Source organism: Anolis sagrei, chromosome 1, assembly GCF_037176765.1.
Source record: "Anolis sagrei isolate rAnoSag1 chromosome 1, rAnoSag1.mat, whole genome shotgun sequence".
Lineage (NCBI taxonomy): Eukaryota > Metazoa > Chordata > Lepidosauria > Squamata > Dactyloidae > Anolis > Anolis sagrei.
The window spans coordinates 223,249,279-223,274,902 of NC_090021.1; the positions used below are offsets into that span (position 1 = coordinate 223,249,279).

At 40.6% G+C, this 25,624-nt stretch overlaps 2 protein-coding genes across 4 annotated transcripts in view; one reads left to right on the forward strand and one right to left on the reverse strand.

Moving 5' to 3' along the window:
• LOC132774279 (leucine-zipper-like transcriptional regulator 1) overlaps positions 1-9,273 on the forward strand; it is a 28,545-nt gene extending 19,272 nt beyond the window's left edge. For both annotated transcript variants that reach the window (XM_067473516.1, XM_060774264.2), the window contains 6 exons: positions 359-438; positions 1,679-1,757; positions 2,518-2,564; positions 4,730-4,850; positions 5,425-5,611; positions 8,137-9,273. In XM_067473516.1, the coding sequence (XP_067329617.1) occupies positions 359-438; positions 1,679-1,757; positions 2,518-2,564; positions 4,730-4,850; positions 5,425-5,611; positions 8,137-8,806 (1,184 nt within the window). In that variant the 3' untranslated portion in view covers positions 8,807-9,273. The remainder of the gene's footprint in view (positions 1-358; positions 439-1,678; positions 1,758-2,517; positions 2,565-4,729; positions 4,851-5,424; positions 5,612-8,136) is intronic.
• Positions 9,274-12,691: 3,418 nt separating this feature from the next.
• Positions 12,692-25,624, reverse strand: part of EPB41L5 (erythrocyte membrane protein band 4.1 like 5) — a 77,385-nt gene continuing 64,452 nt past the window's right edge. For both annotated transcript variants that reach the window (XM_060774252.2, XM_060774242.2), the window contains 7 exons: positions 24,844-24,905; positions 23,026-23,139; positions 21,045-21,138; positions 18,830-18,907; positions 17,584-17,625; positions 16,111-16,244; positions 12,692-15,769 (listed from right to left, as the gene is read on the reverse strand). In XM_060774252.2, coding sequence (XP_060630235.2) covers positions 15,712-15,769; positions 16,111-16,244; positions 17,584-17,625; positions 18,830-18,907; positions 21,045-21,138; positions 23,026-23,139; positions 24,844-24,905 — 582 coding nt within the window. In that variant the 3' untranslated portion in view covers positions 12,692-15,711. The remainder of the gene's footprint in view (positions 15,770-16,110; positions 16,245-17,583; positions 17,626-18,829; positions 18,908-21,044; positions 21,139-23,025; positions 23,140-24,843; positions 24,906-25,624) is intronic.

A 25,624-nucleotide genomic window follows, 5' to 3' on the forward strand; every position in this document is an offset into this window, starting at 1 on the left:
ATCTCAGCCCGCAGGCGACTCAGTGCGGTTTACAACAGGTCAATATACAAGGTACACAGCATTAGCATTAACATTTAAACAATAACTGAAGCAACTAAAACAATACAACAATACATCAGTAAATCAACATGACATCAATACATCCATGTCAGAGACTAGCACTAGAGTTAAGGCCAATCCCATGCAACCCTTTAGGCTGACCATTGTGAAAAGTCACTCCTAGACCTGAAAATCTAACACACAAATCACTCCAACATATGAACTTTAACAAAAGTTGAAAAAATACTCTTATGTATGGAAGGTGACAAGCTTAGTGATTTCCTTCATGATTCATGTCTTAACAATCAATACATTTTAGAGAGCAATGAATGGGAGAGACTGGACACATCAGAAGATGGCCCAGAAGAACTGGAAGAGCATTCAATGGTGGAATATCAGGCAAGTTTGGGTGTGACTTAGTCCAACAAAACTGCATGGTTTAACTCCACTTGATAGTAAGTACAGCAGAGTATTTGAATCAATGGAATCAGTTCCATTGATTCATCGAGTCTACTTTAGTTGGGGACTAGCAATTGGATCTACATTCATGGATTGTTCTTTTGTTACAGTTATGTCTTCCTTTTGGTCTTGTGTCCTATCTCATAATAATGGGAGTTCAGCTTTCTACCAGTCTTACCTAATTTTATTCTCTTCCTCATCTGCATTTCCCATCGTTTGAACTTGTTAGGATGGAAGAGAATGAAGCACGGGATTGCTAATCCCTTCTGACCTGACAGATCTTTGCATCTGCTAAATTCCCATGGCCCCAATGCTAGAACAGAGGAAGCAGCCATTATCTTGCCTAACTCTGCAGCTCTATATTAACAACATAAGAATGTTTGTATTATGGTTGGTTCTTAGATTCAGCTTGTTTATGTGGCTGGACATGCAAACCACCCTTATATCTGTTGTGTTGCAATCTTCTATATATGTAAAATGCTCTGTTCATTTTTAGAAGGAGTCAAGGAGGAGTCCAAAACCCTCAGAGGGCCCAAGTTTGCCCTGCTTGGTCTACACCGTGGAATTATTCCACAGTATTGAGCCATGGCAGTTAAAGGGGCCCCATAGGCTATCCAGCCCTACCACTTTTTGCAGTAAAGGAAGACACCATCAAAGCCCTCCTGACAGATGGTCGCCCAGTTGGAAAGGAACCCCAAAGGTCATCCAGTCCAACCTCATTTGCCAGTAAAGGAAAACACAATCAAAGCCTACCTGACAGATGGCCAACTAGTTGGAAGGAAGCCCCAAAGGCCATTCAGTTCAATCCCCTTTGGCCTTAAAAGTGTGTGTGAGTGTGTCTGTCTGACCATCCATTTATTCATCTATCCATTTACCTATCTATATCTATCTGTCTATCTATCTATCTGTCTATCTATCTGTCTATCTATCTATCTATCTATCTATCTATCTATCTATCTATCTGTGTTCTATCCATCTACCTTCTGTTCCATCTGTCAGTGTCCCTTCCATCTGTCCCTTCTGTCTATTGTTTCATGCCTAGAATTCCTCTGTTTTCGGAGGGCCACAGCAACGCATGGCAGGGGACAGCTAGTACATTATAGATTGTGACTTGAATTCATGGTATTGTACTGATGCCTATAAAGTATCATTCACTGGAACATCACAACTGTGTTTGCAGGAAATTCTCTATATTTTTGGTGGAATGGTAGACTCTGCTTTCACACAGAAGAAGAATCCTCTCTGGATGTATGACACTGGTACGGTACAAGTAGGATTTTCTAATAGCATTACACATTTGGAAAATGTAGCATTCTGGGATATGCAACCAATGGATTTCCAGTTGTTCTCTTATCTATATGACTTGTTCCTAGGGAGGGAAAGCAAACTGCCTAAAGTGGAATCTTTCAGTCTTCCTAAGAGCAATTTTCAGCTTATAGCCTGAACTTTTGCTTCCAAAAAATGTGCCTGTGAAACTTTTGTGGTTGGGAGGTCTTGCAGAGGTGGAAGTGGCAGCAGCAGAATTTTTTCTAAGTTTTTGCATCTTTCAGATTTTCAGAAAATGGGGATACAGCTGCATTATTTATTTATTTTGGGAGGAAAGCCAGTGTTAGAGGAGAGATTAACTTCCTCATTCATATGTTTGTTCATCATGTTATCACCCTAAATTTGCTGGAAACATAATTTTCAGGAAAGGCCAATACCCAATATTAAAAAATACTTAGGGGAAAAAAGGAAGAAGTATCAACAGAATTTAGTGAGTTGTTGAATTATCAAGTATGCATTCCTTTAGTAGCTGTACTGTAGCTGTGGCTAACAATGCGATGTAGAGTACTTAAGATTAAACCTGGATTGTTATTCCGAGCTCTACTGAAAAATGTCTTAGTTGCTGAGAAAAGGATGGGAGTTTCAATCTTTCCCTATATCACCTTCTTTAGAGGTCAGCTCAGCTTTGCATGTAGTGTTTCAGTGCCCTCTTGTGGTTAGTATTATAGCTTATATACTATATTAAAATTGCAGATAGAACCAAGTGGATGGAGCGCCAACTCACAGCAGTGGAGGGTGAGGTAAGGAACTGGAAAACAGAAATGTATGAATCATACATGAAATATGTTACTTTGTTGATTAAACAGCTTGCTTGGGAATAAATTCTGAAAACAGTTCCAGGCTGGGCTGAGCCAAAGAAATGCAGCAGCAGCGCGTGTTGCACGTAATGGCTTCCCTGTACGAATAAGGATTCTTATTGCTCATCCCTTGAATATCATCCTCAGGTATATATTGCTTTGAATCTTCAAATAAGAATGGTACTTTGGATAGAATATGCATGTTGCACACACATAGTTTCTCCCAACGCTGAATTCCTTAATATCATTATTGGCCTCCTTCCCAGTATGAGAGACCTCAACTTTTGAGCACCCTTTTCACAGTGCCAAGGGACCATCAAAGCCACTTGGTCCATGTACTTAAGATTAAATCATAGTGGCACAAGGGGGCTTCTGCCCAAACAGGCTGGTCTGCTGGTGGGCCTGGTTCGTTCTGGCTCGTCCTCATAGTCAGAGGCATAGGTGGGAGAGCCCCAACCACTTCCACAGTAGCATCAACCTCTTCACCCTCATAGTATGACTCAGTGGTGTCAGACCTTCCTTCCAGAGACAATGTGGGAGGAATCACCAGGGCCCCTGGTTAGGGTTTTGGGTTCAGCACGAGATGCCTGAGGTTCACCCTTTTAATTGGATTTCTTGCTCTTTTTCTTTCTGCCCTTGTCTGTTTTGTAAGCCAAAAGGAACTGAAGGGTTTCAGCAGCAACTATGCCTTATATATCCTCGGGATGGTGGGCAGGGTTACCGCCAAAACGTTTCTGCCTAGTGATTCTAGAACAGTGCTCTGTGCCTGCACAGATTACCCAAGTGTGTCATTCACAGAGACCACAAAGAAAATAATTGTACTTTGGATAGAATGTGCATGTTGTGCGCACATCATTTCTCTCCACACAGAATTGCTATTATCATTATTGGCCTTCCTCATTTGGTTACTGGGACTATGTAATGTATCTATGGAAATCCGGAAGCACATGGGGCTCTGACACAATTTGGTGGAAACAAGTAAAGCATGAACTCTATTAAAACTCTCTTCAGGTTAAAGGTTACAAGATATTGTACTTTCAGTCAGTACATGTGTGTGTGTTTGTGGGGGGGGGGGGGGGGGGGAGGGTGTGGACAGCCTTGCTCAAAATTCAATGCTTCCCCATCTCTCAGGTGAAATGGTGAAATAGATTTAACGAGAGGGCGAGCAGGTGCAACTTTGATTTCTTAATTTTTCTCCTATCAGGAAATACTGAGCTGCAGTATTCCATATTAGATAGAACTTTCAATTTGCTTCCTTCCCCTACCCCTTGTTAATGTCCTAATCAGATACAGCACCATCAGTTTTACAGACTGCTTTTGATCAGAGGAAGGGAAGAGCATTTGGGAGGACTTTGTAATTGTACATGCAGTCTGAAGGTAGGCTTTGTTGTTTTTAAAGATTTTTTTTTTTTAGGAAGGAGTAGTTTATAGCCTTTCAAAATTTTCAAACTTACCTTTTAGCCAAGCAGGCCCCCAAACAAAGTGTTTTCAAGGTGTTGCAGATTAGAATGGTGGGAAATGATGCTTTGGGAGAAGCAGTGGGACCTGGTGGGATGTCTCCAGCGGCATATTCCCAGTGCGCCCCATGATTGGGAGAGTACTTCAGGTGTCATTTCCTCATGACCAGATCTGCACTCTGTAGCTGAAAAGGTATGCTTTGGTAGAGGGCAGCTTCATCTGACAGGACCAGGAGAATGGAGTTCCACCATCATAGTTATGTCTGGCTCTGAGGTCAAGCCTTTGGAGATTAATCTATTGTGCAATAATGGCCTCAAAATATGTGCAATTGATCATTGGAATGGCCCTAGATTACGATTTAGGATGGTGTGATTTTAATAGTGAATTCAATGTTTTATGTTTTAATGTGCATTTAATTTTAATTTTTTTAACTTACGTGTATTTTAACTGTTTGTTGTCCAAAGGCATTGAATAGATGTTATATGTAAAGCAGCCTTGAGTTCCCTTCGGGGTAGAGAAAGGTGGGATACAAATAGAATAAATAAATAAATGTCTGGAGATGCAGGATCTCAGACACCATCTGCTCTTGCTTGAGAAGGTGGGATAGACACAAATTTCAACTGTTTTTACCACGATTCTCCTTCATCCAGGGAACAACACCTGTTAATCGGAAGGGTCATAGTGCAGTTGTCTACAGAGGCAGCATGTACATGTATGGTGGATACGTTGACCTTAAGGGTACTTCCCAAGAATTCTGGACTTTATGCTTTGGTAAGTTAAAAGGTTTTCAATTGACATGTGACAAGAATGGTTGGCAACGATGGTTCAGAGCCCTTTGAAACTTCCAAAATGAGTATTCCAACTGACTTCAGCTGCTTTTTGTTATGGCTGCTGAGTATGAATGGAGTTTGAGATTCTTGCTAACATTATCCATTCCATACTTTCCAAGACTATCTGTGAGAGTCTCAAAATTCAAATACTTATGAACCTTGTGGTATATTTTGTAGTAATACAATAGGTATATTTCATAGTAACAGAAATCATGCAAACATTGTAAAAAGGAAAATAGCTAAAATACAAACAATTTTGAATTCTTCATAAATACACTTTAAGTGAGGAAACCTGTACAAAAATGCACATTTCAGAAAAAGTGTGTCAAAATGCATACTTATAGAAAATGCAAATAATTCTCCTTATGAAAAGACAAACAATCGTGTGTCATGCCTTGATAGGAACAAAAAATGGATGGCAATATAGGCAAGATTCAAAGGAGGTGTAGTGTGTAAAGAAAAAAGTGTTTTTTGTATCTCTGCAGAAAATAACTGTAACACTCCTTTTCTTTCAGATACAAAGCAGTGGGCCCCTCTCCCTGCAGCATCTTATGGCAACAATCCAGGCCCCCGGCATGGTCACTCGGCTGTGGTGTATGGCAATGGCATGTACTTGTTTGGAGGGTTGATGGGGCTGAGTGAACAAAAGGACTTCTGGAAGTGGGATTTCGTGGCTGCCAACTGGTCTAATATCAAATTGAGGTAAATATATGAGGTTTATTTATTCAAAGCTTCAGCAAACAGGAACTTGGCAAGTGAAGTAGAGAATGCCGAACCTGATATTAGCAAGGTCAAAAAGCAGGCGGCCTGCATCATGTGACAATGTTAACCTGCATTTGTACTAGAAAAGGAGATGTAAGTCTGTTTATTGTGCAAACTGTGGCAGAAATCTAGTTATTCCAGCTGGAGTAGACCTACTGTATCAATGTGAACTTGTTATAACTGCACGTATATACGTTTCATTGATTCAGTAGATTTACTGTAGTTGGGGCAAGCAAGTGGATTATAGCCTGTGCTTTAATACAAATCACATTACTGTAGCTGCCTTTGTTGGGATTCAAAGGCTCCACTCACAAGCACAAAACATTCCTCATGCATGTGGGCCAGATACACTCAAGAGAGCTTAGAAACAAATGCAGTCATCGCTAATAGTCAACATGGATTTATCAAAAACAAGTCATGCCAGACTAATCTGATCTCTTTCTTCGATAGAGCTACAAGCTGGGTAGATGCGGGGAATGCCGTGGATGTAGCGTACCTGGATTTCAGTAAGGCCTTCGACAAGGTCCCCCATGACCTTCTGGCAAGGAAACTAGTCCAATGTGGGCTAGGCAAAACTACAGTGAGGTGGATCTGTAATTGGTTAAGTGGACGAACACAGAGAGTGCTCACTAATGCTTCCTCTTCATCTTGGAAAGAAGTGACGAGCGGAGTGCCGCAGGGTTCCGTCCTGGGCCCGGTCCTGTTCAACATCTTTATTAATGACTTAGATGAAGGGCTAGAAGGCATGATCATCAAGTTTGCAGATGACACCAAATTGGGAGGGATAGCCAATAGTCCAGAGGACAGGAGCAGAATTCAAAACGATCTTGACAGATTAGAGAGATGGGCCAAAACTAACAAAATGAAGTTCAACAGTGACAAATGCAAGATACTCCACTTTGGCAGAAAAAATGAAATGCAAAGATACAGAATGGGGGACGCCTGGCTCGAGAGCAGTACGTGTGAAAAAGATCTTGGAGTCCTCGTGGACAACAAGTTAAATATGAGCCAACAATGTGATGTGGCGGCAAAAAAAGCCAATGGGATTTTGGCCTGCATCAATAGGAGCATAGTGTCTAGATCTAAGGAAGTAATGCTACCCCTCTATTCTGCTTTGGTTAGACCACATCTGGAATACTGTGTCCAATTCTGGGCACCACAATTGAAGAGAGATATTGACAAGCTGGAATATGTCCAGAGGAGGGCGACTAAAATGATCAAGGGTCTGGAGAACAAGCCCTATGAGGAGCGGCTCAGGGAACTGGGCATGTTTAGCCTGAAGAAGAGAAGGCTGAGAGGAGATATGATAGCCATGTATAAATATGTGAGAGGAAGCCACAGGGAGGAGGGAGCAAGCTTGTTTTCTGCTTCCTTGGAGACTAGGACGCGGAACAATGGCTTCAAACTACAAGAGAGGAGATTCCATCTGAACATTAGGAAGAACTTCCTGACTGTGAGAGCCGTTCAGCAGTGGAACTCTCTGCCCCGGAGTGTGGTGGAGGCTCCTTCTTTGGAAGCTTTTAAGCAGAGGCTGGATGGCCATTTGTCAGGGGTGATTTGAATGCAATATTCCTGCTTCTTGGCAGGGGGTTGGACTGGATGGCCCATGAGGTCTCTTCCAACTCTTTGATTCTATGATTCTATGAAAGGGAAGTCAAAAAAACCCTTAATATGTGGGTGCAGAACCAATTTTATATGTCAGTACAAATGGCACATCAAGGTGTCTTTTAGGGTATTTATTTATTTACCATATATATACCGCACCCTTCTTAACCCCAAAGGGGACTCAAGGTGGCTTTACACATAGGCAACTATTCAATGCCTTAAAAACAACAGCTTTTTCTTTGTATTTTGGTAGTTGTGAAAATGACAAATCCACAGTGGTTATGCAATTTCAGAAAGCTGGTTGAGAGAAGTGAGAAACTGTGTATGACAGTGAAGCACTGCATAAACATTACTAACTACAAAAGATGAAGCAGTACAGACAGCAATACAGATTTTATATTTAATGATATTTGGAAAGGTAAAGGTTTTCCCCTGACATTAAGTCCAGTCGTGTCTGACTCTGGGGGGCTGGTGCTCATCTCCATTTCTAAGCAGAAGAGCCACCGTTGTTTGTAGACATGACTGCATGGAATATCCTTACCTTCTCACCAGAGTGGTACCTATTGATCTACTCACATTTGCATGTTTTCAAACTGCTAGGTTGGCAGAAGCTAACAGCAGCTCACCCCACTCCCTGGATTTGACCTGGCAACCTTTCTGTCAGCAAGTTCAGCAGCTCAGCAGTTTAACCCACTGCACCACTGGGGTATTTGGACACATATTTGAATACATAGAGTGAAAAGAAACACACTAGAGGGAGTAGGAAGAATGGTTAATGAACTTTCAAGTCTACCCTGTTTTTATTAGCATAATCCTTGCAGTCCTTCATCTTATTCCCCTTTTTCTTTGCTTGTGTCCAGCCAGGGACCTCCCAAAATGGTGGGACACTCTGCTTTAATCTTCAAAGATTCGATGCTGGTCTTTGGTGGAGGAGTATTTAATACCACGCCAAGCAGTACTTTGTGGAAATATCATTTTCCTTCTCAAATGTGGAAAAAAACGGCTAGCCTGACAGATCCTTCTTGCAAATCGTATCACTGCACTTTGGGCATTGGACTGGGTTTCCCAGGAACCGATGATTCTTCAAGGATATCAACCAGCTCTTTGCACCCAAAGGAGAAGGGCTGTTCAAAACTTCTAGCTATCTCTAAGCGTCACGCCTGTTTCTGTGAGAACCACCAAGAGCCTAGCTATCAGACATTCAGCAATGAGGACGGCAATCAAATAGAAATGAAAACTTTTCGCCATTCTCAGGAACAGCCAAGATTCTGCTTATTCCATACCACTTCCAGTGAAGAGCTGAGTGCCAAGCAGGCAGTAGACATCTGGTGCAGGAAAGAGAGAATGACATACCTCAACCTTGCAATGGAACAAGAATTTTCCACCACTGATCTGACAGAAAAAGATGACAGTTTCAGCTCTTCACAGACTGGCAGTGTGGATCCCGGGGAACCCTCTGCTGTACTGCTTCTGGGAGGTAAACCTTTATCTGGTTCCTCAGCAATTTCATTCTGGCAAATGGAGCTGTAAAGCACTTCAAATGTCTTGTGCAGAGTCACCAGGAAGAGAAAACAGGAGCATGGCAGGCCTCGGTGAAGTCAGCTACCAGGAAATATGGTCTGCACTTTAGCTGTTTACACGTCTTGTCAAGAAATCCTGGTATCTCTTTCTTCATCAATGGAATGTATCTGTTCTTCCTGGGGTCCTTCACTTTTGCTAGTCTCAGTGGATCTTGGTACTGAATTTGTCCTGCAATTCAGTGCTGCAGAATTTTCCACTGAACATGCTGAATGGTATTGTATTTAATTTTTATATTTGACATATATATATATATATATATATATATATATATATATATAATGTATTGTTGAAGGCTTTCATGGCCGGAATCACTGGGTTGTTGTAGGTTTTTCAGGCTGTATGGCCATGTGCTAGAAGCATTCTCTCCTGACGTTTCATCTGCATCTGTGGCAAGCATCCTCAGAGGTGCTTGCTACAGATGCAGGCGAAACGTCAGAAGAGAATGCTTCTAGAACATAGCCATACAGTCTGAAAAACCTACAACAACCCACATATATAATGCTTTTAAACCAGTGGTTCTCAACCTGTGGGTCCCCAGGTGTTTTGGCCTACAACCCCCAGAAATCCCAGTCAGTTTACCAGCTGTTAGGATTTTTGGGAGTTGAAGGCCAAAACATCTGGGCACCCACAGGTTGAGAATGTCCAAACCCCTTTGCAAGTTGTCCTTGCAAGGCAACCTTACAATAACTTATTAAGATAAGCCAGTATTATCCCTATGTTTTAAAGATTTAGTGATAATAAAGGGTAGCAAGCTTGCCCACAGACTTTGACTTTGTGGCTGAAACAATAATTTAATTGGGAGATATTATGCTTAAAGGTTCCAGCTTCTTGGCTAATAGGACACACTGCTTGAATTTGCATCATCTGTACATATGAATCAGGATGGACTTCACCCTATACATGAAATTTAAGTCCCCCTTTGCCAAGTAATTTTAGACTCCTAGAAACAGACTTGATGAGACTACTCCAGATAAGTATATAGTTCTTACGAGGTGTAAAACCAGACTGACCACCTACTGAGTAGGATTCTTCCTTATCCCCTTCAAAATAGTAGGGGATAAAGAAGACCAGATTAAGTCATGCTGAGGCCCTAAATTATGTGAAGTTTAAGTGAGCCCATAAAATTACTCCTGTCATCCCACACAGTAACATAAACCTTTACATGTCTTTTTTTCCTTTTCTGGTGTTTAGAGCCACTGCAGTATACAAGGCCCTAAATGTAGTTTATTCAGTTTATACATGTGTCAAATTATAAGTATTGTCGAAGGCTTTCATGGCCGGATTCACTGGATTGTTGTAGGTTTTTCGGGCTGTATCGCCATGTTTTAGAAGCATTCTCTCCTGGTGTTTCGCCTGCATCTATGGCAGGCATCCTCAGAGCTTGTGAGGTCACAACCCCTGAGGATGCCTGCCATAGATGCGGGTGAAACGCCAGGAGAGAATGCTTCTAGAACATGGCCATGCAGCTCAAAGAACCTACCACAACCCATTTTTTCTAGACTGCAATCATATACACCAAAAACAGAGCCCAGCTTCTATTTTTCACCCCCTCCCCCCCCGGTTGTTCTCTAAAATTATATGAAGATCCAGTGTTCCCAACATCCCTCAAGATGCCACAGGATAACTCATCTACAAAGGGTGTACTCAGTAAAGTCATCTAGTATATAGCTGTAATTGAGGAACGTAATGTAATTGATACAGACTATAGCAAAATGGTTGTCACCACACAACTGATGTAAATTTAGAAGTACCAGGAATCCTTTTTCATACCTTACTTGTATCCTTCACGCATGCGCAAGTCATGTTTGCATTCCCTATTTGTGTGCTAGGTTGATTTTACTCCATATAATGGTAGTAAATATGCAAAGTATTTTTGCTTAATTTTGGCTCAAACTAGGGTAAACTTGATGCTATATATTTTCTTCAGTCACTTTGAAAAGGAGATGAAGTAATCGAAGCTCTTCCAATCTCTATGAAAACATAAATTGTATGTTCTATGCAGAGAAAATACTGATTCTGCAGAAATAACACACACAGTCAACCGTCCACATTTGATGGGATTTGGGGCACTAAAAATAAAACATGTTTTTTTAACCTGAGAAAACCACTTAAGGAGTCTCTGGGTTCTTCAAGAATGAATCCATGTTCAGCTTCTGGTAGAGGATGACTGGAGTCACACTGGAGGACCTATAGATTCCTATAAAACACATTTTAATCAAATCTGCAAATGTGAATGGCTGTTTGGGGAGAGGAAAGACCACTAAACCTGTCTATATTTTGAAGCTCAGCTTTGTGACCAAATACCCCAAGAAACATACACTTTTAGTTTTCCCTCATTTGCAAGAAGGGAAACTGTAGCAGAACCTTAAGATCTCTCTTGCAGGAAGTTGTGTCTTCACTATGTTGCACTAATCATCTTTATTTATGGCTTATAAGACATTTATTTTTTACAGTCAGCCAGCCTTGTTCTGTACAGGAAAACCTAGATTACTCTAATTTTGTCATCAATAACCAGTGATATTCATTGCATATTTAGCTGAATGGTTGCAGCAGAGATAAGATTAGAGACTCACAGGGATACTTTTCATATGGATGAGCTCAAAATGTGCAGGAAACAAAAACAAAAACAAAAAACAACAAAAACCCTATGGCCTTACTGGCCATTCAGTTGCTAAAATATCTGAATGCACTGTTGCTCAGCCATATAGTATGTTTTCTCTAGTATGATAAATCTATAGTCCTTCCATCAATGAAGTTTGAAGGGTTCAGTGTGATAAGCTGGCGTTTTTGTCAGAGGTGGAAAATAACATTTGGCAGAGGACGAGGTTGATAAATGAGCAGTAGCTGGAAAAGCCTCTCCTGAGCTTTTTCTCCAGTGCTTTATCAGTTTCACAAATCCCGAACTCTAGTCAGTAGAGCAATGACTTCTCTGAGCTGTCTTAATCTTTATATCTTTTGTTTATAACTTGCCAAAACCTATGCATATTAAATGGTTTTTAAAATAAACATGTTTTGGTTTACATGTTATTTTCTATTCTTACAAATAATATTTGTTTAATGAAAGCTTTAAAGGTGAAGAATGGTGGCTTATTGTTTGTACTTTGTAATATTGAATATTTGCCTGTTTCTTTGTGCAAACTGCCCTGAGTCCCTTTTGGGAGAGAGGGAGGCCAATAAATATTAAAACTCCCTTCAGCCTTTCAAAAATGCCTGATTTAGCCCTGCAATGTCTCTCTTAATAGAAAGATAGTAAACCAGTTTGCCTGAACATGGTTAAACACCTCTTCAGACTTTGCCCATCAAAACAGATGGGGAGGCAGACAGGCCCACAACTGGCCTCAACTCTTACACTGAAGATGGCTAATGGTTTATGTAAATTTAGTATATCTCTTACCTGCAGCAAATGTGCAAGCCACATTACTTTGTACAACATGTATATTCCATGGTTAATGACTTAGGGGCAAAATGTATTGAGTCTGCAAATCAATTTTCAGACATGCATCTTGTGTTAAGATGAAGACTCTGTTACCACAGTGCTTCCACCTTGTTTAATTCTAACAGAAGGAAAAACAAAGAATTATGCAAAACAAAGAGCTTCTAGACCAGTGGTTCCCCAGGTGTTTTGGCCTACAACTCCCAGAAATCCCAGCCAGTTTACCAGCTGTTAGGATTTCTGGGAGTTGAAGGCCAAAACATCTGGGGACCCACTGGTTGAGAACCACTGTTCTAGACACTCAGGAACTCCTGGAAGAAATAGATGTTGCCTATATGCTTTGTGAACAAGTTTCAGACTGCTATGTCAGTCTTCTTCTATAAAGAGAACACAAGAGCCAATCATTTTGCACAGTTGTTATATTTAGAAATAAACTACAACATAATTGGCTTGCCACCAATTTCAAGTGGACTACAACTCACAGTCATTGTTCCCGTGTACAGATGTTCAGTGCAGTTATTCTAGCACAGTTTGTACATCTGCAGCCATGAAACTGTGCACCAGGTATATGTACACAATACTTAAAAAAATAAGTTATACTTAGAGCAACTGTCAAGCTCTACATCGTTAAAAAAGTTACAAATACAGCAGTTAGTGGTGTGGTTCTTTAACAAAATATTCTAATGCAAAAACTCTTACGTACTTTAAAGTAAGTTTGTCCAGTTAAGAAAAACAAGCAAGAAGGAAAAATAGAACACTTTCTTGTTTTGAGTGTGCAACTGAGAACCATACATGTGGAATACTGTATTTTCCCCAATGCCATTGTCCTTACATAAAGCAGGTGAAATGTTTGCTCGCACAGGATAAGATATTGATGCTGAACAACCAAGCATTTCAGTATGCATTACTACAAACTCCTAAGGTTTGCTCCGGCCATTCAATAACTGTATGAAGTGATCAAGCAATTTGATCAGTTTCTTTAAACACTAGTGCAATGTATTAAGACCTGGATTGCAAAACTCTGGCCTTCCAAATATTGTTGAACCCTAATGCCCATCAGCCCTAGCTAGCCAGAAATGAGCTATGATGGGAAGAGTTATTCATCAATTACTTGAGGTCTAAAGGTTCCCCACATTTGCATTAACTAAAGTCAATGTTACTTTACCAGCATTTCTCAGTTAGGCTACTGTTCAGAACCTAGAATAACTTTTAGGTAATAGTAACCTGCAAATAAGATACACCAATCTCTTCCAACAGCCTTCCACAACCCCGTCACATGTGCTTGACCGAGTGCCCCACAGTTAACAGGCTGCTAGCCAGGGATGATGTGGAGCAACACATTTGGAGGGCTGCATCACACAAACAGCATGTTTGGGCTGGGCCTTGTTGAACTGAGCGATGCAAATCAACATGTAACACTCTACAAACTGGCTAGACTTGCAATGTTCTAGGGAACACAAAGGAGTAAAGCAAACACCCTGTAGTTGGCTCTTTCCCCCTCCCCATACGCATCCTGCGCTCCAGTGTATGCTATGCTGCAAGGGGGAAATGAGGGGAAAGACAAGAGTGACCAAGCTGTTCACACAATGAATTTGTCTGATACTCCATGTATAACTGACTGTGTAAATACACTAACTAACTAACTAGAAGGTTTCTTCTAACTGGGAACACTTTCGGGTGAAGCATTTATCCTATAAATGCTCTGTTTCAAACAATGTTTACAGAGGATCAAGATACTAATGTTTCCAGTTATACCTTTCCATGCTTTTCTTCTCCATCATCTTTCTTTTGTTCAGAAGAAAACATAGGACAGGTATATTACATCTTCCAATTGACAACATTAGGAACTGTTCATCTTAAAGCACCCCCTTCTTGCAAACTAAATTGCTTTTCCACTATAAAGGTCATTTTGGAACTGTGAAAATGATTGCATTTTTCCATATTGTACCCCCTTTTGATGACAAGAAGGGAGCTCAGTTAGTTTGGGAGCTGGGACAAAAGGGCAGTGTCTTATTTGCATATTCCTGTTTTAATTGTTCTCTTCCAGTGTTCAAAGCAGACATCAGATTTAAAAAAATCTACATGTGAGATAAACAGAGGCTCACTTAGCTCACATACAGCATTCTTCCTGAGTTTATGGTAGAAAACAATTCTGCTATCGGTCTAAAATAACCAGTTCTTCAATGCATAGTGGGATTTTTTTCTCTAAATGCCAAGTTATTGGTTAATTTAAAGAAGGTAGGGAAGGTTGTTGGCATGTTTTGCTTTAACAATCAGTATGGGCAAAGTCTAATTGCAACCTCCCCTGGAACAGAGAGAGAAATAGAACAATAACTCCTAATATATTACTTACACGAACATGCAATGTCTGCAATACAAGAGTAATGCACTTTTTAGAATGGACACAGACATATTCAGAAGAACTTTAACAATTTCAGGTTATTTCTTCTCAAGTCTAGACATCACCCTGTGAAAGACCACAAAGGAATATGTTCTTCTCTCTCAAGTTTTTCCTTCACATTAGGAAGAACTTCCTGACTGTGAGAGCCGTTCAGCAGTGGAACTCTCTGCCCCGGAGTGTGGTGGAGGCTCCTTCTTTGGAGGCTTTTAAGCAGAGGCTGGATGGCCATTTGTCAGGGGTGATTTGAATGCAATATTCCTGCTTCTTGGCAGGGGGTTGGACTGGATGGCCCATGAGGTCTCTTCCAACTCTTTGATTCTATGATTCTAAGTGTACCCATTGCTTACCATACAGTCATGTATACAGAATGGGAGAGAATGTGGCAATGTACTCATGGAAATGGCAGTATCTTTAAAGTATATGATAAGATAATTGCTTCCACGTCCAGATTAGAAAAGTGTAACCTGCTAGTGGAATAAAAATTGGTCCTTACATTCTGAGAAAAAGTACACAATCTAGAAAGCTGATTAAGGCCAAGAAAACTGGTCAGATATCAATACAAAAGAGGATCAGAGAAGCTGGCCCCACAGAATAAGAGAGTGGTTGCTCTATTTTTTTTAATCAGTAATATTTGTTCTTATAGCAATGACCAGCAGATGGCCTTAAAATGTTTGATCCTTCCATTTACTGGATGCAAATAAACTCAGCTAACTGGCTCATCACAGTGATCACTTTCTTTTTACATTTATAAGTCAGCAAAGAGTTCTATGTACTACTAATGGATGGAAACCTCACAAATTTCAATACGCATCGAGACTTGTTCCAGTGTATTTTACGAAGAGGTGCTCAGGCTTCCCAGAGCTCTTTGTCCTATAGTTAAACTCTAATTCCAGTTGACAGGATCCACAATAAAACACCCAGGTATTTCTTTTTAACCGTGGTCACAGCATTGGATAATTCCAAGGAAGTCCTTTTTGAGGGCTTGCAAGAGATGCTAGGAAGATGAGACTTTGCCAAAGCTCAGAGTTCAGTGGTGAGCAAACACTTTGGCTCTCTTGTGGCATCTTCAGCAACAGCACTGAAAAGAAAACAACATGTGGGAGATAAAGTCTAGCATAATAGGAAGGGGGACTCTTCTCCTGGCTCCTAAAACCTGACAGCATGCAAAACAATTCCAGATATAGTCTCTCAATGCCGATTTTGTGTTGCTCTTTCACAAAGGACAAACATAATAACTAAAGTCATAATTACAGTTTAAGATTTGCCTACCACGATCAGAAAGGACCAAAAGCAATTAGACTCCACTAGCATAGTAATCAAGTACACCTACTCTCAATGTAGAATAGAGCTACAAAAACAGCACATACTCAATATATTAAGATTGAAGTAAACTAATTGCAGCAGTGGAGAGATCCCTACCTGGGCATGATTTCAGGGGAGAACAATGGTGGCGGAGAGCCAGCTAACACCGAGAGTGCCTCGCTGCTTCCTCTTGCTGCCTTAAGAGCTAAAGCAACCTCACTCCCCAAAGGTCCATTGGAAACCAGTCCACTCTATAAAACAAAACAAAAAAAGGGAAGGAAGCTGGTACAGTAATACAAGTTAAGCTATGAAAAGCACAGTGTGCTGTTTTAAAAATGCATGTTATCAATCACGTTTGCCAAGATAACATAAATGCAGGGGGACTAGAAGGCAGAGAATAGTCACATTCTTCCCTGCACGTCTCCTTTTCACTTTTTGTTTATGTTGGTCTTCCTTTCCATTCTCGGTCTCTGTCTAGGGAATTGGCCTGGAGTGAATTTCAGGGCAAAGCAAGGTTTGGGGGGGGGGGGGCACCAAGAAAAAGCAAGATAGGATTTGTCAGGAAGGGTCTTTTTCATCATGTGAGCTGGGTAGGAGGAGACATCCATATCACTGGCAGCTGTACTTCTGTCACTGAGAATTACTTCTGTTTCTTTTGCCAGCTCACAGCTGCTGCGATCCCCATCCTCCACTTTACAAGGAAGACATCCGTTTGTGCAGTCCTGTCCTGACAAGCCCTGATTAGATTGAATAGATTTCAAATTCTTGTTCTTCCAGGGGGATAAAAAAAAAAAACAGCCAGAAGCAGACAGGAATAGAGAGATAGCAAAGCTAGTTTGGCCCGCCTCTGAACTGGAACTTGGAAAAGTTATTTTAGGAATTATATTTCTCTGAAACTTCCAGTTTATATGGGCACAAATCATCCTTGGATGGAAGATTCTGGGAGATCTAGTCCAGAGGCATCTTGTCCAAGTTCTGCTTTGGACTAACTACCACTCTCTGCCATGAGAAAATAGGTTGGTTGGCAAACTGAAGGGGGAGACATGCTCCAAGCCAAAGATGGCAGAGACTCTTTCAACTTTTTGTGGCTTCATCCACGCTTTAGGAGGAAAAGATAAAAACTTCCATTATGAAACAGAAATGGGAAAATTTTAGAAATTTGATTGTACAAAACCATATTAATTTGCATACTGCTTTTTCCAAAGGCAGAAGGGATGGGCTCTTAACAACACAGTTGAGATTACCTTTTTATGTTTCAATTTACTGCCACTAATAGTTTATCAGACATTGTTTAATTTTCAAGTGAGTTCCTAATATAAAGTTAGAAAAATAAGTCATTGATGAGTTGCTGTGAGTTTTCTGGGCTGTATGGCCATGTTCCAGAAGCATTCTCTCCTGATGTTTCGTTCACATCTATGGTAGGCATCCTCAGAGGCATACCCTCAACCTCTGAAGATGCCTACACTAGATGTAGGTGAAACATCAGGAGAGAATGCTTCTGGAACATGGCATTCTCACAGCAACCCAGCGATTCCAGCCATGAAAGCCTTCAACAATGTCATGGATATTAAGTATTATTCAGTAACTTACTGGCACTAACCACCTGGGCATAATTGTGGGTGGAGAAGACACCTAAAAATCAGAAGGAAACAGGAGATCAGAAACACAGAAAGTATTTCAATTGTTTTCATTGCTCTCACATGACTCTCCATTTCTCCCCAGATACTTTGCTTGCCCATTACAATCCCACGTAACTCATTTCTTATCAACTCCCACAGATTCACAGATTTTTGAAAGAGTCCTGCTCTATGTACATTTCCGATCTTAAAGAAACTAGGCTTGCTTCTTTTGATAATCCTGAGAGATGGGAAGATAAATTAATTCAGGCACTCTCTTTTGAAAAGAAGCCTAGCATAGCCAAGAGCAGACCCTCAGCTTCCTTCCTCATTCACTAAAGAAGGGATGCAAAACATGACATGCATCATCTACTGCAGTGTTTCTCAACCTGGGGTCCCCAGATGTTTCTGGCCTACAATTCCCAGAAATCCCAGCCAGTTTACCAGCTGTTAGGATTTCTGGGAGTTGAAGGCCAAAAACATCTGGGGACCCCAGGTTGAGAACCACTGATCTACTAGAATAAGCATCTTCAAACTGCAGAACTCCAGCTGTTTAGACCTACAACTCCCAGAATCCCTAACCACTGAACAAGGTGGCAGAGGCTTCTGGGAGTTGGAGGGCCAAGCAACTGGAGGGCAACATCTGGACAATGCAGGACTACAATTCCTATCATACCAACCTGAGTGAGTAGGGTAGTTTAATACTAAGCATATAACATCTGCATCTAGATCCACAATCATTTCCTTCATTTTGTAACAAGTTTTAGCTTTTTATTGTGCATAAACTATGTTTGAATGGTTTTAACTGTGAATCTTTTAATATGGTTTATATTTAATTCTATTTTAATATTTGTATATTTTAAATGCTGTGCTAACCTTTTTATGTTAAGCCGCTTTGAGTCCCCTTCAGAGGAGATAAAGTGGGGTATAAATAAATATAATAATAATAATAATAATAATAATAATAACCTCTGTTTTGTAACAGCGTGGTTAAAAAGCTCATTTAAAATGTTTCTTCATTAACAAGTATAACGTCAAATATGACATTACTAGCAGCAGGATCGTGGTTAAGAGAATAAATTTGTAAGAAACCAGTTCAGACAGATATTAGGCTGGAAGTAAAACTGCCTTGCGTGGGAATAATGGAAACATAAATCAATCACATTTCCTTCTCAACCGAACAATGAAATCATAGAGTTCTATTCAATTTTCACTCTCACCCGAGGCATGGCTTCTGTAAAGTCAATTAAATTCTCTGTCTGTGATGTTAACAAAATCTCGATATCCTCTGGAGAGTTCTGCAAAACATAATAGTTAATTAAATTATAATCAGACAGCAGACATAGCTGTGGAGTGCTTGATACTATTTTCATTTGCTTTCAAAAGCTGGCTGTTGCTGGACTTAGTTTCATGAATATTCCTTCTGATGCTGTTCTTTCTGTCTCATGCATTTTAGGATTCAGGACACAATAACACAGTCCCCCCCCCCCCCCCCCCCATCTTGGTGTCTTCATTTTCAGGCCTGTTATTTGTGGCACAATGCAGAAAATTGCATTGGAGAGACCACATCAGTTCTAGTTTCTTAGATATGAAAATAATAATAATAATAATAATAATAATAATAATAATAACAGCAACAACAACAACAACAACAACACTTTATTTGTACCCCGCTACCATCTCCCCAAGGGACTCGGTGCGGCTTACATGAGGCCGAGCCCAAATACAACAATACAAGCAAAACAACAACAGTACAAGCAATTAAAATAAAACATAGACAATCAAATATACAACATTATCAATAAGACAACACGCAATTAAAAACAGTGGGAAGGCCAAATGTAAAGTTAAAATGGAAATAATGCTGGGACATGGATGAAAGGTGATAGTGGCGTTTGTGGAAGGGCATAGGAGCAGATCTAAAAAGTGTATTCCGGGAAGGCACACTGGAACAATCCGGGCTTTCTATGGGTGAGTGGATGGTGACTGGTAGAAGGCACCTATATCTCAAAAATGAGAGCTGATAGGGGGAAACTGGTGCCATTTTTGGAATCGGCAGGTCAAATATACCCAGAAACAGATCTAAAATCTGAGCCACCAAAATGTGCTCTTTACTGACATGTTTTTAAATGATAATATGCTTTTTAAAATAAATGTTTTTTAATAGGATAGCTTAATTATGTTGTAACTTTTTATAGGCAAGTTTTAGCTCTATAATGTTTCAGCCATATTGCAAACCGACTTATTTAAATTAATTAAATAACATCCATTGCAGGAACTAAAGTTACATGTAGATTAAGTAGGCTCCCTGTTCAAATTATACATTTTAGTGTATTTCTCATGATTTAAGGAGGGGTGGTTAAGAAGGTCTCAACTGGCATGTAATGTTAAATCATTTCTATTTCTCCCACTGTTTTAAAAATATCCATTTGCCTCACCTCTCGCTTCCATCTTCCTCCCTTTCTTGTTATTTTCCTCTTTTTCTGCACCCTCCCTCTTCCTCCCCCATCCTCTCCCTCTCCACTTTCTCCTTCCTCCTCTGTCACACACCCCTCTGCATTAACCCCCCCACCCCGCCCGCCCGCCCGCCCCCCATACAGCAATTAGGCTCATGGAAAAAGGATCAACTTATTCAGCTAAAAGACCTCTCTGCTAATTGCATCTAATTGCCACAACAGGGGTGAAGAGAAGGCTGTCAACCAGACCCCAATACACCAAAGGGCTACATCTGATGCTAGTGTTTCCCTACACCAGGGGTCCTCAAACTTTATAAACAGAGGGCCAGGTCACAGTCCCTCAAACTGTTGATGAAAGAATTCCTATGCACACTGCACATATCTTATTTGTAGTGCAAAAAAAAAAAAACACTTTAAAACAATACAGAATTGTGTACAATTCTGAGCACCACAATTGAAGAGAGATATTGACAAGCTGGAATGTGTCCAGAGGAGGGCGACTAAAATGATCCAGGGTCTGGAGAACAAGCCCTATGAGGAGCAGCTTAAGGAGCTGGGCATGTTTAGCCTGAAGAAGGGAAGGCTGAGATACTAATAAATTTATTAGTATTTTAATGGGAAGTGTGGGCCTGCTTTTGGCTCATGAGATAGGGTTGTTGTTGTTGTTGTTGTTGTTGTGTGCTTTCAAGTCGTTTCAAACTTAGGTTGACCCTGAGCGAAGGCCGGGTAAATGACCTTGGAGGGCCGCATCTGGCCCCTGGGCCTTAGTTTGAGGACCCCTGCCCTACACCAAATGTACATAATACCCAAACATGGTCACCATCTGAAGCTAAAGTGAAACATAATATTGAAGTAATGCAGCTGCAAAAGGAATGTTCTAGTACTTGTTTACAAATAACAAGCATTTCTCATGCAGTCTCTAGCCGTGGACTGACCACCCCCACCTCTCTCCATTTCTCTACACAACATAGTGACCTACCTTTATAATAGCAGCTTCCTCTGCAGGAATTGGGTTATGAAGTGTCTGAGAATCTTCAGGTATGGAAACAGCATTATCTGCACTTAATTCGCTCCTGAGGAGCAAAAACACATCCATCAAAATGTACACCATGTGCTAAAGAACTGGGGTTACTTTTTATAACCTATTAGCTTGAAGACATGGCAAATGATTAATTAGAGACAAAGAGAAGAATAATGCCTGGGAACAAAGACAGCCACAAAGTCATTACTATGAAAACTGTAGCATTTCAGAACCTATTGCCTCCAGCAAACCTGCTAAATCTAAGGTGACCAAAAGGCATTGGCCTGCAGTTAGAAGGAACTCACTATTCCTGAATGTTCAGCTCACACTCTTTTACAGGAACGCATGGCCCCAAGTGACACCCTGTGCTTTCAATAGCAAGATAAGCACATGCCAAAAGCTTTGTCCAGTCTCTGGCACAGGCTAACATGCACTCTGGGGTAGGGAAACCTGTTTATGCAGGAACAAAGCTCTCGCAGAGGCATTCAACAGATGGAAGGAGAAGGCAGATAATCGCCTTGGTTTCCTATCCATCCCTTAACTAATAATTGTTTATCTAAATATCTCATTTCAACTTTTCATTCCTTAAGGGGAAGTGATTTGTGATCTTAGTTCTGTTTTTTTTGGGGGGGGGGGGGTACTTAATGGCTGGAAAAAATATTTTTCAGGGGAGGATGCTCTCTGCATTTTGCAAACTCAGCAAAAAGCAAATTATTAGATTAAGCACGCACTGGTATAGGAACAAAAACAACAAAAGCAAATGAGGAGACCAAGCAGAGTTGGTTTGTAACTCACATCAAAAACCAGTAAGAGCAGGCAATGAATTTACAAGAGAACTCAATTAGTAATGATAGAAAGAACCTTCATTAGCATATTTGTTTCTATGCAAGTTAGGAGTGATGCAGTTAGAACAATGCAATTCTAATCAATGCACTTCACCACACCAGTGTAATCCTTTACCTTCAAATATTACCTTTAACTAAGTGAGGTGCTAGCCTACAGTTGAAGTAACTGTGTCTCTCTAAAGAAACTCGAATATTTCTGAGATATTTTGCTGCTTCATAACTCAAAGGGGGATTATAAGCATCTCTCTCCCATTTAGATAATTTAGTATTACAATCCAATGCAATGGAATCCCATCAAGAACAATACTCAGAAAAATTCACCTGAAACAAAACCATATTCACTGGTCATCTAAAGGTAAGCAATAATGATGTCAAGCACATAGTTTTTGGAGGCTGTTTCCTACTTATCCATTTTATGGTCTTAATAGGATGACAAAACTTTGATATCATTGTATTGTCGAAGGCTTTCATGGCCAGAATCATTGAGCTGTTGTAGGTTTTTTCAGGCTATATAGCCATGTTCTAGAACATGGCCATATAGCCCGAAAAAACCTAGAACAACCCTTTGATAGCATTCAATGGATGCCAATGGTTTGTCGAAGGCTTTCCTGGCCAGAATCACTGGGTTGTTGTGTGTTTTCTGGGCTGTATGGCCATGTTCCAGAAGCATTATCTCTCGACGTTTCACCTACATCACAGGTGAACATGGCCATACAGCCCAAAAAACTTACAGCAACCCAGTGATTCCGGCCATGAAAGCCTCCAACAACAGATTATATATATAGCGTTGGTGGTAAATGCACAACAACCCGATGCCAATGGTGTTAATTCCACAAAGTAGCCCAAAAGGAAGCCCAAGCAGTTGAACTAAGGCTCTTTTCACCTAGTACTGCTTGTTTCAGTTATTAATAAACAATATGAATTGTTTTTGGATTTCTGACTGACCAGCAGAATAACTAACTTGTCTGTAAATTACTAGGATTAAGTGAGTTAAGGGGCTCAGATACTTGTCTCCTTCCTATGCCATTTAATCCCTATGCAATTCCCATGCTGTTTCTTTGCCCAAGGAATATCCCCTTCCCCAGAGAACTTACGGCATGAAGGCGTTTGAGACTGCGATCACTTTCAGTCCTTCTTTTGGCTCCGGAAACACTGGGCTCTGGGCTCGCAGTGCTCTGTTCTGAAGTTTTCCTGACAGAAGAATACTCCTAAACAAGTAGATCCAAAAGTTGAACTATGAATAATTTTCCTCACCGTCTCTAGAAAATACTCAACACAAATAGCCTTTAAGCAATTTCAGCCATATGCCCAGGACTGTTTACAGCATGAGCAGGTGGTAAATAACATAATCCCAATTCTGTGGCCTTGAATATTAGGGTCTGATATCCAGGTTCAGTCACACATATATTCTCTTAGCCTGCTTTGCGTTATCATGAAGAGCTAGGATTGGGTGAGTCACCATGTGTACCTCCATATATAATTTTATTTTGGTATCCCACTACCTTCTCCCCGAAGGGACTCGGGGCAGCTTACATGGGGACCAAGTCCAATCAGACAGAGTTAAAATATAACACAATAAAAATACATACACAACATCATAAAACATAATAAAAAACATTATTTATCATACAACAACCAGCAGCCGAGCATAATGGACATCTCCGGGCTAAGGGGCAAGGGAAAGGCTTGTGCGATACAACTGTCAGGACAGGGCTGATGGCAAAATGCAAGAGGCAGATGATAAATGTTAAGGCTGGAGGGCCAAGTCAGATTAGTACAGTATAGCTTCAGCGCAGGGGCAACAGTAAAGTGCAAGAGTTGAGAATGCAGTTATGCCTAGAAGGGCCAATTCTTTTGGTGACCCGATTAATCAAAGGCACATTGGAACAACCATGTTTTTCCGTCTTTATGGTAAGTGGACAGGGTGGGCATTACTCTAATCTCCTTAGGGCAGTGGTTCTCAACTTGTAGGTCCCCAGGCGTTTTGGCCTACAACTCCCAGAAATCCCAACTAATTTACTAGCTGCTAGGATTTCTTGGAGCTGAAGGCCAAACATCTGGGAACCCACAGGTGGAGAACCACTGCCTTAGGGGAGAGAGTTCCAGAGCCATCTCCAGAAGTCTGGCAAGTTGTGGAGCACTTGACTTTGCATGTCACTGGTTTCGTGATCAGTCACTGGCTTCCACAGTTAGAAGAATCAGGTAACAAATTATATGAAATATCTCAAGCTGAGATGCAGGACACCTGTTGCTTGTTGTTGACAACAACAGATTAACTTTTTGGCCACACCTGCTAAGCAGGGTGGGATAAAAATGCCGCATACGCACATATATAGTGACATATATAGCACTTGTGCATTCCAGCTCATTTTCATAGTCTCGTATGCTAAATTCTTTAAATTTTGCACACAACTTGTGTATAATAATTCAATTGAAAAAGCCAATCTCTGTATTAATCTAACAAATAAAAAATCTTTACAGATTCTTAGCCTATAGGCAGCCAATAGTCAATAGCACCAGTTCTTTCCAAGGCATTTACATCACACATAAGTGCACTGAAACCAATTCCTCTCAGGAGGATGGCCAAAACGTGACACTAATCCACGGGAACTCCACTCCCCTGCTGCTCACATGATTGGGCAACTAATCTGTTCATACCCTGTTGTACTGCAGACCAGGAGGTGATACTCACCTCTCTTAAGGTGACTAGTCCAATAATATGCAAATAAAATCTTTCCTATTTTTTAAGGATGAAAACACCTTCCATAGAGTTATCAAATGGGGCAAAATCAAATCATAAACATAATCCTGGTAATACAAGATGATTTCAAATTTTGCTAAGAAACTTTTTGATATGATTTCTTGACTTACGAAATAAGCAAATGAACCTATTCACACTACAGTGTCCCTACCTGGTAGCAGCATCTTGGATATTAGTGTTCTTGGTGGCGGATATGCTTTCCTCCCTTATGACCTGGCAGAATATAGGCAAGTGATGATTCAGAAATCTCAACATTACAGAACTTTATAACAGAGCTGCCTTGTTTTAATGGAACCGTTTCAAATATCCTTTATCTTTTCAAATTGCATTTTATACTTTCATGTACATTGTTTTAACATTACCATTAGATTAATTTTATTATACACTGTTTGCTTTTTGTGTGTTTTAATTATACTATTCTTTTAAATTATCACCTGCTTGAATTAGGGAAAAAGCCAGGGTAAAAATAAATATAACCATTTAATGAAAAAGAAATGTTGTCAGCGTGCTGGAAGAAACAAAGATCACCAGGATTGAAGTGATGGTCCTACGCCCTCAACTTCGCCGAACTGGCCATGTCCAAATGCTCGATCACCATCTCCCAAAGCAGTTACTATACTCCCAACTCAAGAATGGAAAATGGAATGTTGGTGGACAGGAAAACAGACTTAAAGATGGACTTAAAGCCAACCTTAAAAATTGTGTCATAGACTGGGAATCCCTGGCCCTTGAGTGCTCTAGCTGGAGGTCAGCTGTGGCCAGCAGTGCTGTGGAATTTGAAGAGGCACAAATGGAAGGCAAAGGAGAGACATGTGTCAAGAGGAAGGTGTGTCAAGCCAACCCTCACTGGAACAGCCTTCCACCTGGAAACCGATGCCCTCACTGTGGAAGAATATGCAGGTCAAGAATAGGGATCTTCAGTTACCTACGTA